Source organism: Centroberyx affinis, unplaced genomic scaffold, assembly GCF_046629955.1.
Source record: "Centroberyx affinis isolate AG114_WGS23_722 - 3 ecotype Tasmania unplaced genomic scaffold, CSIRO-AGI_Caff_v1 ptg003614l_1, whole genome shotgun sequence".
Classification (NCBI taxonomy): domain Eukaryota; kingdom Metazoa; phylum Chordata; class Actinopteri; order Beryciformes; family Berycidae; genus Centroberyx; species Centroberyx affinis.
This window is the reverse complement of record NW_027281530.1, coordinates 37498-56126: the sequence shown is the minus strand read 5'-3', so window position 1 is coordinate 56126 and position 18629 is coordinate 37498. Positions and strand designations below refer to the sequence as shown.

The window sequence follows — 18629 nt, the reverse complement described above, 5'->3', positions numbered from 1 at the left end:
TAAAGGCATTTGTGTTATTTCATAGTTTTGATGTCTTTACTAGTGTTCTAAAATGTGGAACATAGTAAAAATAAAGAAAAATGCGCGTCCAAACCTTTGAATGGTAGTGTATGTACACAAGAAACACATTTTGAAGACTAGAAGGGCACTCGGAGAGTGCAGACCTCCGCCAAGGTTCGTGCTATTATTGCTTGTTCGTGAGTCAGATCCGGATCCGCTCCAAAATTTAGTGATATCAGCATCATAAACACCATTTTTCAGCGAAAATCAGTCGTGTTTGGCAACAACTCAACCTGTTTCTGTGGAAAGAGTTCAAGTGGTCAAATGTCCCTGGTCAAATCTGTGCTGTTGGAAATTCTTTTCTGATATGAAATGTTAGTATTTTTACTATATAGAGGTAGAAAGTAAGTAAGTACATTTCCTCAAGTACTGTACTTCAGTACATGGTTTTACATGCAAAACATACAATAAGCTCATAAAACATGTTGCATTGTTGTTTAAACTCCCCAACAGTATAGAGCAGTTAGATCGACAACATTAAAATACTTCTTAGAGAGTTACATTATTGAAGCATTAACCTGTTTTTACTTGTTTAACTGACCAGGACTGCTTTTTATCATTTACGAAACATATCAAAAGTTAGAGGCTCCTTGTCCCAGTCCAACCCTGAAAAACTGGTCCATGCATTCGTTTCCAGTCGTTTAGATCAGGGGTTCCCAACCTTTATTGTGCCACGGACCGGCGCATATATAAAAAAAAACAATCGTGGACCGGTGGTCAATTTTAATATGCATCGTAGCAAAAAAAAGTGCATTTTAAAAAGCAGGCTATTATTAGGCTATTATTATTGTTTTACAATGGTTTTAGTTGCATATATTTACTCACCAGCGGGTGGCAACAAAGGCAAATTTTATGTAAATAACAGCCTATTTCAACGGTCAGACCACTTCAGAATTAGACATTTCTTCCTCTTCGTCACTAAAGACATTACTTCAATACGCAACTCACACAGTGATTTCAGCCTATCATTTCTAAAAGTAAATGTAGAGATCAAGCTAGCTTTACAAATATTAATGAGCATCAACTTAGTGATTTTCATGTCAGTGAGACCCCTGGGCTTGATAGCCGGCCACAAGAGCATCATACCGGGGCGTGACGGTTGACAATGAAACGCTCAGGGTATTCCTCACATCGAGTCTGCTTCTAAGTCTGTCCTTAGAGGCAGTCATTTCCTACCATGCTAGCTGCTTTTTCCCCCAAAAGTTCACGGCAGATGTCTTTTGCAGCGGGCAGAATTAACTCCTCTCCGATTGTAAAGGGCTTTTTAGCTTTGGCAGTTCGGTGAGCAACGAGATATGAAGCCCTTGTTGCAGCGACGTTTGTTTGCTTTTCTTTTGGTAACATTTTCCGGTTGTGCATCACCATCTCTTTTACCCGAACAGAAACGGTCCATGGGGTTTGCTGAGGCCCACTCATCTCTGCCTGTACACCGCGCTGTGCTGTGCAGTTCGGAACCGGAACTAATGAACCGCCAAGCCGACGTTCAAAACTCCACCGATCACAGGGCTGCCGCTAGTCAAAGAAACTAATTTCGAATTTTTGATGTTTTGGATGAAATAACATGACTGGTGTAGGTGCGAAAATTAAACACTTTTTTTTTTTTTTTATGATAAAGAAAATTATAATTCCACAGCCATTCCGCGGCCCGGAAGTAGCACCTCCGCGGCCCGGGGGTTGGGAATCCCTGGTTTAGATTACTGTAATGCCCTAGACACTGGACTTCCCAAGAAGACTGTTGGAAGGCTGCAGCCAGAGTACTTAACTGGGACAAAAACGTCTCCTACACGTCCCTAGAATCAAAACTAAACCTGGTGAAGGCGCATTGACCTGATCTGCCACAACAGTGTCAGAGTTAAGGCCTTCCCTTTTTCCTCAGGCATTTGGTTAAGGGTATGAGTGTGTGTGTGAGAGAGTGTGTGTTTGTATACATGTCTACATGATGCACTTTGTTACTTTCATTTTTAATGTGCAGCACATTGAGTTTGCATTCGTATGAAATGTGCTATATAAATAAAATATTATTTGATTTGATATATATATATTCTTTTTTTTCTTTTTTTCTTTTTTTTTTTGACCATAATTCCGCAAAAACAAAACTCTTGATTTTCTGCAGGGAATTCCTTGACACGGAGTCACAAGTTCATAGCTCTTGTGTAACACGAATAAGGGTCCGTGCTACAACCGTACTGCTGCTACAATCTCCCTACCTCTTCCATCACTGCTATTATGTTATTATATCATTATATTGTTATCTATGAGGCTACACCAGATGACTAGTGTGGATTGATTAGGTGCATTAGATTTGTCTGCTATTAATTTGAGCACTTTACTGATGACATCCTTATGCCAATATTCACACACTATGAGGAACACAATGAAAAGCATCATAACCAAAATACTCCAAAACATAGTAACAAAAGTAATAGTGAAGTAGTTTCACTAAGGAATACCTGATGTATGTTACACAATGTGAGGTGATCTGGATCCTTGGAGTAACAGGATATGATCTTTCGGTAAGTAAATCAAATATATTGAACTGCATAAAAAGTAAAAACACTTTTATTTAAATTAATTAGAGAAGATGAAATTTGAGCATACAATGCAAGTATGCAAAAATGAATTAAAATACACAAATATTAATAATGGAGGTGGGGGTAGGGAATAAGGACTAGGTGGAAAATAACTAGAATTATCGCTTTCGGTTTGGGAACATTATGTTGGGGGCGGAACACAAGAAGGAGGAAGATGACTGATCTATTGAAATGCATAAAAAGTAAAAACACTTTTATTTAAATTAACACTTTTATGGTTCAACTGCAATGGAGATTGCATTGGGTGTGTGTTGGACTGCGAACTAGATGTGCGCAAGTGAAGTCAGTAACAAAATTTTAAACACAATTAATCATCATAATGGCAAAGTCTAGGAAAATAAGGCCCAGGTGGAAAATAACCAGATCTCTTATCTCTTTCTCTCACACACCCACACACTTGGACTGTTCAGTCTTCACAAGGAAGTATTAATAATTCTCCATGTCAAGACATTGCATGGAGGTCAGGGTGAAGCAATCTGTGGTGTGTGCATGCCTATGCCTCCCTATTCGGGAGTGAGGACATTGTGTGTGTGTGTGTGTGTGTGTTTGTTTGTGTGTGTGTAGGGCCGGCCCCAGGGTTTTGGTGGCCCTAAACAAGAAATTTGTGGCCCTATAACACTAAACATTACACATGCACAGCTGATAAACACATTTCCTTGCTTACAGCAGTCATCACATATGGAATGAAACTGTACAGCCACTTTCATACCAAAGCAATGAGCTGGGTAAAAGGTAGAACTTGTGGTGTGAAAGGGTCTAACCAGCTGATCTCAGTAATGCAACCCAGGAATAGACTTTTTATTAGGCATTCAAAAAGTTGGTATAGTCTGAAAAATATTCCAAGCGTACTCAGAGGGACACAATTGTTGACAACTGTGTAGTGCAGTACAGTGTCATCTATCAAGAGAAAAAAAAATCATCATGCAAGGTTAGCTAGTTAATTGTAAGCCTGTGTACTCGGATGTGTGTGTATAGAGCTCAAACCTGGGTAAGCTAAATGTAATTCAGTATCATTCAGCAACAATATTATAGCCTACTTTCTTAGCCTGTTCATTATTACATTCCATATTGAATTCATTGATAACTGGAGAACTTGCTTTCCTGTATGATTTCACTGCAACAGTAGATCTATACACTCAGAGGATTCAAATCCTTGAATTATGAGGCCCCATGATGGAGCACAGACGTGTGTGTCCCTAAACGAGCACATAAACTGTTTATGCCTGGGGCCAGCTCTGTGTGTGTGTGTGTGTGTGTGTGTCTGAAATTGGCATCACACACCATTTTCCAACGAAAATCAGTTATGTTTCTGGCAACAACTCAACCCGTTTCTGTGGAAAGAGCTCAAGTTGCCAAATGTCCCTGATCAAACGTGCTGTTGGAAATTATTTACTGATATGAAATGTTATTGTCTTTTTTTTATGCAGAGGTGGAAAGTATATGGTGGTATATAAGTATATTTACTCAAGTACTGTACTTCAGTACCGTTCTGGCACTTTACTTGAGTATTTCCATTTTGTGAGACTTTCTACTTTTCCTCCACTACATTTCAGAGGGAAGTCTTGTACTTTTTCCTCCACTATATTTATCTGAGGGCTGGAGTTACTAGTTATATATAGTTATATATATAACTAGTAACTATGTGTATGGTTATATAGTTCTAGTTATACATACTTATATAACTTATACTTTGCAGAATAAGGTTTTACATGCAAAACATATGATAAGCTTATAAAATATGTTGCATTGTTAGAGTTTAAACTCCCCAACAGCCGGCTAAGGGTAAAAAAATATGTATATTTCTTTTTAAGATTTGGGGATTTTGGCTGTTAAATTGTGTTTAAAATGTCAATAAAATGTCCTGCTCTGGTAAGTAAAATATTATGTTCTGAATATGTGCTAGTACACTTTGTAGACACTGACTGCCAGTTGCGTTCTGAGACATGTGATCTGCCGTCGGGGCTCACTTGCTCGCATCCAAGCAGGCCAACGTTGAGTCACATTACACCCTAGTGGTTTAATAAAGAACAGCAGGCAGCGATCTATCAGCATGAGATGACAGGTGCCTTTTGGGGTGCAGAGATGTGCGCTCTGGCCACCCTGATGATAGAAACTTCACCAATCAAATTCACTGGAATGTTCCCGTCACCCGCAACAGAGAGGACGACAGAGTGTTAACTTCATGGCTGCTGATATTGCACCAAACAGCGTTGAATCTCTCAGACACTTTGAATGGTTTAGTCTACAGGAAAAGCTTCATATCAAGCAGCCGATATCAGCATCAGACAGCGCTGTGGTGACAGACAGAGGGAGAGCTACACCTGAGTATTGTGCAGAAGCTGCTATGAGAACAAGCACAGATCCTGTACAGACCCACGGCACGTGTGTACAATTCAACTCAATTCGATTCAATTTAATTCAGTTCACTTCAATTCAATGCACTGAAGCACTGCAACACGGTTATCAGTTAAATAATTCCACTAACGTTACTTAAATACCACAAGGTAAAAATGTTACCTGTTAGAGTGGAGTTTTTCTATAATAATGAAATCGCTAATATGGAAATATGACTTAATTTCGCTATATGAAACTAAGAGTGAATTTATAATTTAGACTAATATGTAGTAGTAGTTTGTATTATAATTTATGTTTTGTCAATCAATGAGGTGAGGCGATCTGGATCCTTGGAGTAACCGTATAAGATATTTTCGGTAAGTAATTCAAATCTATTGAAATGCATAAAAAGTAAAAACACTTTTATTTAAATTAATTTGAGAAGATACATTTTGAGCATACAATGCAAATATGCAAAGATGAATGAAAATACACAAATGTTAATCATGGAGCACAACTCATGAAGAATATACACAACATCATTAAATTCAAAACAAACATGTCTTTTTCTCTCTCTCAGAACACACACAGACACACACACAAACAGTCAAACTCCTCCATGTATAAGTTATGGACCCTGAAATATCTGATGATGAATATCTGACTGTGTATTAAATAAACTCTGTACAAAATGGTCAAATCAAATTCATTTATAGAGCACATTTCTAATGGTGCAACCCAACAGGCTTTACCAACATGATTTAAAGCTGCAATACATTTTCTCACCACTAGAGGGCGACAAGAACAGCAACACATTTGTAAATTAACTCACAGCAAAGCCACGTCTCCCTCCACTGCACTAGAGGCATGACAGTTATTATAATAAAGCACAGGAAAGGCAATATACAATTATACAACAAATACATCTGATTCTGATTCCTTTTTTTAAATTATTTTTTTTACCATCATATGAATACAGCATTATACCAGTCAAGCCCACTATCTATTGGATGTGGATGTGTTTACTGGATGTGTGCATTACATAATCATTACATAACTCAAACTCATCTCAAACTATCACCAGTAATTGTAAAATCCTAGTCACTTTACCCTGACACCAGCTCAGTCTTTGTGGATTTAATGGAACCACTCTTACCATTAAGAAAGCAACATAAAACATCTGTTATTTTTTTATTAATATCCATGCATGGAGACACAACTGATTTTGTGGAAAAGTCTTTATTGTCTTAACATATTAAGAATAGCGGTGTTACTGTTGTTGTTGGCCAGGCACATGAGGGTGGCCTTCATCAGCTTAGAGGACAGGAAGGCTGTGGCTGTCAATCAATCACCAGGCGGTTTGACACCTTGACTGTGTGAGAGTCCATTTTCCCCTTTAAGGAGTTTCTGTCAGATGGTTTTTATGCTCCACCAGTCACTCACTCACACATTGTTTCACTTCCCTTTAAGAAGTCTCTCATGCATATCAGCACAGAAAGAGTCCTCATATGACCAGGAATTTATTAAACTATGATAGAAATAAATTAACAAATTCAAATTAGTTTTATTCACTCACTGTGAAAAAAACCGAAATCAGTCTGTTTGTAAAAAATTAGCTAGCTGATGTAATAACTAGCTAAACTCTCAATTTATGCCCCAAATTTACAAGATTAATAACTTTTTGTTTGTGTTTGTATTCATTTGTAAAAATTTAGCTTACATACATGCTTAGTCAAGAGTATGGTAAATTGATTGATCCATCTAGAAACAGCATCATCAGAGTAATCCAAGTCCCTGTTGGAGTCAGTCAGAGCATTTCCATAGAGAGCCACTTTGCATCAGCAGCACCATGCTCCAGTGCTCTGGGAGAGTTTATAGTCCTGAGAGTTGAACACTGGATGACTGACAGCTGTCCTTCATGACAACAGAAGCCACAGAAATCCTCCTCATCAAAACATGACTTTGATCTCCATCCTCATCTGGACTCTCCTCTGCTGCTGCTTCACAGGTAAAGTCCAGAGAATCAAACTCCTCTCCTCTATGAACATCCGTCCCTCTGAAATGAAGCGGAGAAAACCATGACGGTGGTTTATGTTTTTGTCTCTGTATCCTCAGAGTCCAGAGGCCAGGTCACAGTGACTCAGCCTGGAGCAGTGAGGTCTGCTCCGGGAGGCTCCGTCACCATCAGCTGTAGAACCAGTCCGAAGGTTGGCACTTGTAGCGGTGACCAATGTTTAGCCTGGTACCAACAGAGAAATGGAGAAACTCCTAAACTACTCATTTATAGGGGTTATCACAGAGCATCAGGGATTCCAGGTCGTTTTACAGGCAGTGGATCAGGGACTGACTTCACTCTGACCATCAGTGGAGTCCAGGCTGAAGATGCAGCAGTTTACTACTGTCAGAGTCTCCACAGTATCAACAGTCAGCGTCTATTCACACAGTGATAAAGCGTCGTGCAGGGACTGATACAGTTCACTGAGGACATCTGGACTATCTGGACTGTCAGGATCCAACTGGATCAGGAAGCCTTATTTAGATAGAGGAAAGTCAAGAGAGTCTTTTTCTTGAAGGAAGGGAATAGTTGGGTGAACACATGTATCTATTGTACAGACACTGAGTCAGGCCAGAAGAGGGGAATGTGGTGTCAGACTGTAGAAGGAAACCTTGGCATCAGAAAATAAAGACAAGCCACTGGAAATACAGAGAAGCACCAAGAACAAGGAAACTCCTGAGGAAATGAGGGAAACTAAATATATTGATAACATAATGGGGCATTTTGCTGATATGGTTTAATAATTAAAATGTAATGAAAACCACTCTTAAAAACAGAGGTACAATAACAATGAATCAAAACCAATAAGATGAACGATCAAGATTCCAGGATATAATAAAAAACAGGATCATAGAAGAAACATACAAACAAAACAAGAGGAATGGGTGAAAACAAATAATATTAAAAGCCTGTGTGTCTATAAATATTTCTGTCTGTGTATAAATATTTTTTCTGTCCTGATGGGAGTGTGGGAGTGGTCTCTTCAAGGATGACAATGCTCTGACACTTTATTAAGACCTTCTATTAATCTCATGTACATGAGGATCATTTAATTAGTCAATGCTCCCAGCACTGAGGGGGAAACACCATGATATGCTCAGGACAGCTACACTTCACTGACTCTGTGTGTGTGTGTGTGTGTGTGTGTGTGTGTGTGTGTGTTTGCATATCAGTCCTGCCTCTCTGCTCTCCACCCGTTAAGAGGCCAGTGTTGATCAGTGGCTGTCCAGGCCTTTCAGAGCCACTGACACACCGGCAGCACAATGATGATGTCACAGATTCTACTGCTGGGCACCCTGGGGCTCCTTGTTCAGGGTGAGACTCTCTTCTGAAAACTTTGCTTCAGGATGCAACCAGGTTTACCAGAATGATGTTCTGCTGATGGAGAAACACTGAAACAACCAGCATTTACCTTCTTCCATCTATTCTCCATGTTAAAGAAATGATACTCTTCTGTTTTGATATTGATCATCTTTCTCCAAGCTGTATTTGTCTCAATAACCCTTCTCCTCTTTTTCATATTTTCCAGATTCATCAGAAGAAATCATTCTGACTCAGTCTCCTGAATCTCAGTCTGTTGTTCCAGGACAGACTGTCTCTGTCAGATGTAAAACCAGTTCAGGTGTTAGTGCTGCCCTCGACTGGCACCTTCAGAAACCTGGAGAAACTCCTAAACTCCTGATTTATTCTGCTACAACCCGTCAGTCTGGGGTTTCAGATCGTTTTAGTGGGAGTGGATCTGGGACTGACTTCACTCTGACCATCAGTGGAGTCCAGACTGAAGATACAGGAGTTTACTACTGTCAGCAGCGTAGCAGCTCGTTCACACAGTGATACAACGTCATACAAAAACCTCCCTCAGCTGGAGAGGAACTGATCTGACTCAACAGCTGCAGAGAATCCCTTTTCTGTCATCTGAAATAATTGTATTGGGTGATCTTAACTTTAAACTCATGTGTACAGATCTATGCCTTACTCAGCTGATCTCTGAACCTACACACTTGAATCTGAAGGATCCCTCTAAGTCAACTTTGATTAATATTATTCTAACAAATAGTCCACATAAATGCTGCCACTGGTGTACTCCCGTTGGATATAAGTGATCATTGCCCAGTTATATGCATTAGAGACACCCATCTGCCCAAATCTAAATCTCGCACAATTGCCAGAAGAAATCTCAGGAATTTCAATGACTAAGCTTTTTTACTTGACCTTGAACACAGTGACCTTTCTTATACATCAGAAATGCCAGATGTTGAATTGGTATTAAATCGTTTTGTAAACTCATTTAATTCTATAGTTAATAAACATGTACCTTTTACAAAGTTAAGAATAAAGCATAGATCCAGCCCCTGGTTCACTTCCCATCTATCTAAACTGTTTCATTCAAGGAACAAAGCTTTGGCCTTAGCTAGACATACTGGGGGCCGTTCTCATTGGCTTGCCTTTAGAGGAATCAGTGCACCTCGGGGGTGAGAAAAGCCAAATCAAACTATTACTTAGACTCTATGAGAGGCACACTCACAGAGGCACTGTGCTGACAGGGCAAAGTGAAATATGCACTACATTTTGCTGCTGCTAGTTACCTTTTTGAAAATGTATGTTCAGGGTCTACTAAGAGAGTGCTTCCAAATAAGGGAGGAAATTCAGATATTATTACCTCCCACAGTTTGTCCTTCATTCTCCTTTCTCCTTCCTTAGTTGCTGAAGCTCCTTTTCAACAGAAGCCACCTGTTGCTTTCCATGAAAGGAAACAGGTGGTTCCAGTTTGTCAATCGTGAGTTCCTGTGTCCTGTATCAGTTCCTGATACAGGACACAGTGATGAGTTAATGACCCGAGGTTTGTGATAAAGCGTAAAGCTGAGTGGTAGAGGGAATCAAGAGTCTTAAGTGCGGAAAGTGAGTGTTATACCCAGCCTAGGGAACTGGACACAACTGAAATGAGTATGACTCTCCACTTTTCCCCGCTCCCAAGAAGACCAGAAAAAAGGTATAACAGTCAGAAGCAGCAGGTTTATTCTCCGTTTTATAATCGTTTTGCTTCAGGGTGGGCATAGCCAAAACACCAAACAAAAGGAATACAAGACCAGGTCTAACTTTCCTATCGAAAATAAAAGGGAAACAAAAGAACATAGGTAGCTAAACTAACTCCCTAAACAAAACATGAAAAAACAGAGAATTTAAACAAAAAGGCTACCCACCCCTACAGGCCTGGAGCTGCTTCTGGAACAGGTATTTACAGGTAACTCAAGGTCCTTAAATACTGCAACTGCATACAAGTTACTGGAGCTTAGTTACAAAGTTGGCAGCTGCATCACAACATGGTCTGGCTGGTTGGGAGCAGGGAAAAAGACAGAGCCCATGGTATCAGCTGTCCTCTGGCCTTATATCCCTGGAGCTGTCATCCACAGGCCAATCAACACACAGGACACACCCCTACACCCGGTTCATCCAATAGCAAAACCCCCACCTGCAAGCGATTACCCACACTCCAGCGAGGGCACAGAGAGGGAGAGAGAGAGAGAAAACAGAATATGCCGACATACATACATACATGACCCCCACTGGGTCATAACAGTTGGGCATGCATATAAATAATATTACAGTAATCTAAAACTGGTATGAAGGTAGAGGAAACTAGTCTTTGCCTGGCGTTTTGAGAAAAGCAGGAATTGTTTTGAAAAAAGAAACCAAGCTTGACTTGATGATATGCTCTTTGAAGATCCTTATCCAGCCAGACTCCCAGATACTTGTAGCTTGTAACATGTTCAATTTGCATGTCATTTGCAGCCATAATGGGGTGAGTTGTGGGAGTTGTAAGAGATTTAGTGTGGGAAAAAGTCATAAGTTTGGTCTTGTCAGCATTCAGCACAAGTAGGAGTTGAATAAAATTTTCCGGCAGGGTGTTAAAAGCAGGCTGGAGTTTAGATAGAGCACTGTCTAAAGAGGGGGCAAGAGAATAAAGAGCAGCGTCATCTGCATAAAAGTTAGCTTTTGCGTCCGCAATGCCATCATCAAGATTGTTTTTATAAATACTGAAAAGGATGGGAGCCAGGATCGAGCCCTGGGGAACACCATTTGTAACATTTAAAAAAGTGGATTTCAGACCATCAACTGCGACACAATGCTTCCTGTTAGCCAACCACACTGGAACTCAGCCCAACATCATACAGTCTATTGAGGAGATTTTGATGGTCAACGCTGTCAAAAGCCAGGACAGGCCAACAAAGAGACAAGCATAGTGCTGTTTATTGTCACATCATTAACAACATTCATGATAGCTGACATGGGGCTGTGGCCCGCTCTACAACCTGATTGTTTTTATTGAGAATATTATAGTTTATAAGGCTCTCAATGGTTTTTGTCAGTGCAGGTAATTTAGAAATGGGTCTGTAGTTATTCAAATTTGAAGGATCACCACCTTTGTGCAGTGGTAGAACGTCAGCCATTTTCCAGATAGAAGGCATCGTGTTTGTTTGGATTGAAAAATTGAAAATGTGAGTTAGGGGTATTGCAATTATATCAGCTGCAGTTTTTAACAGACTAGGTTCAAATATGTCAGCACCAGAGGATTTGCCACCATCAATGGTGTGGAGGGCCTTGAGCACCTCAGCACAGGTAAAAGGTCTATAATTAAATGCACCATTGTTTTCTTTTGCCATAGGGCGAACAAAAGACTGGGAGAAAGCAGTTTGCTCAAAAAGACAACAGGATTCAACAAAGTGCTGATTAAAATTATTCACCATATCAGATTTATATGTGGCAGACTGAAGAGCCAAGTGAAATCTCAAATGGAAGATTATTATTTCTAGACAGAGATAAAGATTTAACAATCTTCCAGAGGTTTTTGGGATAATTTAAGTGGTTGGTGGTGGTTATAAGATATGATTTGGATTCCTGATTTCTAGCTGTGTGAAAGTTTGGCCAATCAATAGGGGAATTAGTTAGTTTTAATAGTGGGCTGTTTAAAGTTCAGGAAGCAAACTGGTAGAGACACTGTGAACAACATTATGAATTCTCACCAACCATGCGTGTGTGTCTGTGTCTGTGTGTGTGTGTGTGTGTCCTCAGTGAACTGTATCAGTCCCTGCAGTAGCTTCCAGCTGCAGCAGTCAGTTCAGTCTCTGTTCAGTCTGACTGAGGGAGGTTTTTGTACGACGCTTTATCACTGTGTTGACACAAATTGACTATTTATATAGTGGACACTCTGACAGTAGTAAACTCCTGTATCTTCAGCCTGGACTCCACTGATGGTCAGAGTGAAGTCAGTCCCTGATCCACTGCCTGTAAAACGACCTGGAATCCCTGGTGCTCGATTATTAGCCCCATAAAAAAGCAGTGTAGGAGTTTATATGAGTTGTAGGAGCTTGAGGACACAGGTGAGCATAGCTTAATTTCTGTTAAACTTGTATTCAAGGCCATTGTGAACATCTTCAGAATCTCTGTGTCATTTCTTGCTAATTTTCTTTTTTCCTTATCGTCTTCCTGTAAGAGCAAACATTAATTTATTTCACTTTGAAAGCATTGTAAATTTAAAACCATGTCATTTAACCATATTCCAAACTGTTTGACTGTGATTTATACTTAACAGAATTACCTGGTCTGGCTTGGATCCAAGTGCGTATTGCTGTTGCCACACAACAACAATCCCTGTCATGTGACACATTTTCTTTCATTGCAGTCCATCTGGAGAGAGATGTCTCATGATTCACACAACATGAAGAGGGAGAAGACACGGACCACTTCAATAAAGAGAGTGACCAAGTGGATCAGTTTGATCACTTTTCTACCATGTCCATGATTGGACCATTTTTTTTTCTGTCACAGTTTCAATCAACCATAGTATATCAGCTTTCAGGTAATTGCTCTAGCAAAATCTAAACTTATTTGAAATGTCATAATGTCCTTGGTTTAAATTAATTTAAGTTATCAACCGTAATATATATGCTGAGCCTGAGCCTGAATATAATCATATATGAATATAACCATTTTTTTGTATTAAAAGTTAAAATAAACAGTGACACTGAAGTCAAAACTTAATGAAAATGTGTAAGACAAAACTTTCTCTTTTGATAGTTAATAAAACTGCAAGCACAGTTCTCAGAGAGGGGATCAGCTGACGTTGACATCACATTACTGCCTGCTAGTGGAGGAGCTAGAGACTGTAATACATCACTTGAATAAAGCAGTAGTTCCCAATACTACTACTACTACTACAACTACTACCAATAATAATGATAATAATAATAATAACAATAGTATTATTATTATAAAACTATCATTATTATTATTATGCTTGATTGATCTGTAACTAATGATGGCTTGACATTGTAACCCCCAAACCTCATTTTTGTAGCAACTTTTCATTTTTCCTTAAACAGATTTGGTTAATGTAGACAATATTTTGATTAGAATTTCAATAACATACTGTAGCACAGGGAGTAATGAGGTAATTAATGTATGCTACTATGAACGGTCTTTTCAGTCAAACCTCTAATGTTTTAGTTTCTCTGCAGCTGTTGAGTCAGATCAGTTCCTCTCCAGCTGAGGGAGGTTTTTGTACGACGTTGTATCACTGTGTGTGTGCGACCAGCTTAGACCACCTTCCTGACAGTAGTAAACTCCTGTATCTTCAGTCTGGACTCCACTGATGGTCAGAGTGTAGTCAGTCCCAGATCCACTCCCACTAAAACGATCTGAAACCCCAGACTGACGGGTTGTAGCTTGATAAATCAGGAGTTTAGGAGTTTCTCCAGGTTTCTGAAGGTACCAGTGGAGCCAGCCACTAACAGCTGAACTGGTTTTACATCTGATAGAGACAGTCTGTCCTGGAACAACAGACTGAGATTCAGGAGACTGAGTAACAATCATTTGTCCCAACGAATCTGGAAAATATGAAAAAGAGGAGAAGGGTTATTGAGACAAAAACAGCTTGGAGAAAGATGATCAATATCAAAACAGAAGAGTATAATTTCTTGAACATGGAGAATAGATGGAAGAAGGTAAATGCTGGTTGTTTCAACGTTTCTCCATCATAGCAGAACATCATTGTGGTAAACCTGGTGGCATCCTGAAGCAAAGTTTTCAGAAGAGAGTCTCACCCTGAACAAGGAGCCCCAGGGTGCCCAGCAGTAGAATCTGTGACATCATCTTCGTGCTGCCGGCGTGTCAGTGGCTCTGAAAGGCCTGGACAGCCACTGATCAACACTGGCCTCTTAACGGGTGGAGAGCAGAGAGGCAGGACTGATATGCAAACACACACACACACACACACACACACACATACACACACACACACAGAGTCAGTGAAGTGTAACTGTCCTGAGCATATCATGGTGTTTCCCCCTCAGTGCTGGGAGCATTAACTATTTAGAAAAAGATAGAACTATTTATTACACTCAGGCTTTTAATGTCATTTGTTTTCACCCATTCCTCTTGTTTTTGCATGTATGATTCCGATATAATCCAGTTTTAAATTAAATCCCGGCATATTCTTCATCATCGTTAATCTTAATGTTTTTGTTTTTTTGTTATTTTGTCTATAACTCTACTGTCCTTTAAATTTTAATTGTTACAAACCATGTCAGTGAAATGCCCCATCTTGTTTTCAGTATATTTAGTTTCCCTCATTTCCTTGTTCTTGGTGCTTGTCTGTATTTCCAGTTGCTTGGCTTTATTTTCTAATGCCTAATGTAAAGTGCAAATGTAAAGACTGTGGCATAACCTACATTCAACTTTTTAATATTTCTGTTTGATGTGTGTGGAGCATAATGTTGAAATTCATTACACAGGTTGGCAGTTTAAAAAAAAAAAAATCATATTGCAACAAAACAAAACAGAAGAAGAGAGCAAAAGGAAGCAGATGTGATGACAATCACCGACAAAAAGTATAAAATGCTTCACACCACATTCCCCTCTTCTGGCCTGACTCAGTGTCTGTACAATAGATACATGTGTTCACCCAACTATTCCCTTCCTTCAAGAAAAAGACTCTCTTGACTTTCCTCTATCTAAATAAGGCTTCCTGATCCAGTTGACTGAATGATCATCCTGATCTGTTTGGATCCTGACAGTCCAGATATTCCAGGACCAGCGTGGATAAGCTGTTTGGATCATTCAGCAGTGGTTTGGGGGTCAGCATCAGGACAGCTTACTTTGCTAGATGTTGTTGTGCTTTTAATGGGTCTGATTGGGCTTCTTCACTGGAACTGTCCTCTTCATTTGGGGGAACTTTGAGGTTGTTGAGGTGGGAGGTGGACTGTTTTAACTTCAGAAGGAAAACTGGTAATGACACTATCATAAAGATCATAAATGCTCACTAAACATGTTTGTGTGTATGTGTGTGTGTGTGTGTGTGTGTGTGTGTGTGTGTGTGTGTGTGTGTGTGTGTGTGTGGGGGGGGGGGTTACAGTGTGTGTCCTAAGTGAACTGTATCAGTCCCTGCAGTAGCTTCCAGCTGCAGCAGTCAGTTCAGTCTCTGTTCAGTCTGACTGAGGGAGGTTTTTGTACGACGCTTTATCACTGTGTTGACACAAATTGACTATTTATATAGTGGACACTCTGACAGTAGTAAACTCCTGTATCTTCAGCCTGGACTCCACTGATGGTCAGAGTGAAGTCAGTCCCTGATCCACTGCCTGTAAAACGACCTGGAATCCCTGATGCTCGATTATTAGCCCCATAAAAAAGCAGTGTAGGAGTTTCTCCATCTTTCTGTTGGTACCAGGCTAATTCATGGTAGCTACCAACATAAACCTTGGGACTGGTTCGACAGCTGATGGTGACGGAGCCTCCCGGAGAAGACCTCACTGCTCCAGGCTGAGTCACTGTGACCTGGCCTCTGGACTCTGAGGATACAGAGACAAAAACAGAAACCACCGTCATGGTTTTCTCCGCTTCATTTCAGAGGGACGGATGTTCATAGAGGAGAGGAGTTTGATTCTCTGGACTTTACCTGTGAAGCAGCAGCAGAGGAGAGTCCAGATGAGGATGGAGATCAAAGTCATGTTTTGATGAGGAGGATTTCTGTGGCTTCTGTTGTCATGAAGGACAGCTGTCAGTCATCCAGTGTTCAACTCTCAGGACTATAAACTCTCCCAGAGCACTGGAGCATGGTGCTGCTGATGCAAAGTGGCTCTCTATGGAAATGCTCTGACTGACTCCAACAGGGACTTGGATTACTCTGATCATGCTGTTTCTAAATGGATCAATCAATTTACCAAACTCTTGACTAAGAATAGATCTAAGCTAGTCTTGGCTGGATATATTAAAAAAGGCCCTTTTAACAAATTGTTCTGTCTTTTTTAAGTTTACTGTTAGAGAAATAAATATCACTACCAAATAAAATAACACATGTAAAAATATATAAACCAAAAGTGACAAATGTTGGACATTTGTGGCATAGTTTGATATTTTTTCTAGTTATTATGTCAACTAGCAAGATTTTACAAACAGAGTGATTTTTGTGAGTTTGTTGTTGTCAAAGTGAGAGAGCCGTGTCTCTCTAGAGTGAGAGGTTTTTGTACGGCGGCTCAATGAGTTTGTATCACTGTGGAAGACTTTTGGTGGAGGAACCAGACTGGATGTTGGAAGTAAGTTTCTGCACAAATTTTAAACATCATATTATTTATTAAGGCTTTAATTCCTGTGTTGGGATTTTACAAGTTGATATAAATATCTTGTGTGTTGATTTACATCACTTATAGTATCCTTTTCTTTTCTCTGTTTCTCTGCTTGGAGAAATGGAGTCTAACTTACAGCTGCTTTACTGCACTTGTCTTTACACATTGTTGGACTGTCAAAAATCACCAGTTTGAGCTTTAGAAAAAAAATACTATTTTTGAAATGGGTTGACAGGTTCCTTTTTAATTTTCCACTTTTACCATGAATGTAAATCAAATAAAAACTAAAGTAACGAGCGTTTCAATGCAGAACAAAGTTTTAAAATGTAGCCAAATCTCATTCTTTTACATATAACCTACTTTAACATTATTTTGACAGTTTGCTAATTCTAATTGATGATTTAAATCAGTTTTGATGGACACTGGTGTATGGAAATCATGTTATGGTAGCCATTTAATTTAGAATTTTTCTGTACAAAACCATTAAATCTAACAAACTGTTGCTTTTTTTTACAGTTTTTTTCAACACAATCTATGTGTTAGTATATATTTCTATTTTGAACATGTAAACCGAATCATAGAAAATTTGAAAATCTATTGGTAATCTGATTCCTTTATATTTTTCCACCTAATTATTTAAATGAAATACAGTTAAAGAAGATTTGAAAATTTAGAGGAAATTTTCAAAATGCAGCTAAATTTATTTCCACTGTAGTTTGATATATTCCTGGTCATATGAGGACTCTTTCTGTGCTGATATGCATGAGAGGCTTCTTAAATGGAAGTGAAACAATGTGTGAGTGAGTGACTGGTGGAGCATAAAAACCATCTGACAGAAACTCCTTAAAGGGGAAAATGGACTCTCACACAGTAAAGGTGTCAAAGCGCCTGGTGATCGATTGACAGCCGCAGCCTTCCTGTCCTCTAAGCTGATTGGTGTCTCCTAGGTGATGTCCGTCCCACCCTGACGGTGCTGCCCCCCTCCAGCGTGGAGCTGCTGCAGGGGAAGGCCACGCTCATGTGCCTGGCCAACAAGGGCTTCCCCTCAGACTGGAGGCTGGCCTGGAAGGTGGACGGCAGCAGCAGCAGCAGCAGCAGCTGGGAGGAGAGCAGGAGCCCCGGGGTGCTGGAGAAGGACGGCCGCTACAGCTGGAGCAGCACCCTGAGGCTCCCTGCAGACCAGTGGGGGAAGGTGGGCTCTGTGACCTGTGAGGCCACCCAGGGCTCCCAGTCTCCGCTCTCGGAGACACTGAGGAGAGACCAGTGTTCCCAGTCCTGACCTGACTCACTGGGACTTCTGCTACTGGTTTTACTCTGCTACTGCTCTCAGTCTGCACTCAGCACTATAGTGTCTCTCTCTCTCTCTCTCTCTCCAACCCTCTTTCTCTCTGTCTCTCTTTGACATAATAATTACATCTTTAAATAGCAATGTTTTCCTGCTCTCATTAATCTTGCTTTTCTTGATATGTTAAGACAATAAAGACTTTTTCACCAAATCAGTTGTGTTTGTATTTTATTATAAAAATAACAGATGTTTTATGATGCTGTCTTAATGGTAATAGTGGTTCAATTAAATCCACAGAGACTGAGCTTGTCTCAGAGTAAAGTGACTAGGATTTGTGATGGTGATGATTTGAGAAGAAATGATGGGATTATATAATGCATTGTCACATATTCATTAACTCTGTGAGTGCCACATGAAAGTCACTGGCCCTCATTTATCAATCTAACGTAGAAACCAGCGCAGATCCAAGCGCAGAAATCTTACGACAGGGTTCACGTGTGATTTATGAAACGTTCGTATCTCGCCAATTAGAGTGTAATAATGATCGGGCGTTGATAAATGTGGTGACTGAAAAGAATCATCATTTAAATATCACGCCCCTAGATATTCTCGGTTTAGAGGCCTCGCCCCCAGAGTTTACGACATGGAGATGCGTAATACGTCCAAGAAGAGAAACTTCTCCG

General features: G+C 40.0%; 1 gene segment (V, D, J or C); it reads left to right on the top strand.

Annotated features, from left to right (window-relative positions):
- Nucleotides 1–6749: 6749 nt before the first annotated feature.
- On the top strand, nucleotides 6750–18033 carry LOC139661764 (Ig kappa chain V-III region MOPC 321-like). The segment is given in 5 exon segments: nucleotides 6750–6993; nucleotides 7101–7409; nucleotides 16141–16154; nucleotides 16598–16631; nucleotides 17609–18033. Coding segments are annotated over 5 exon segments (741 nt in total).
- Nucleotides 18034–18629: the final 596 nt, after the last annotated feature.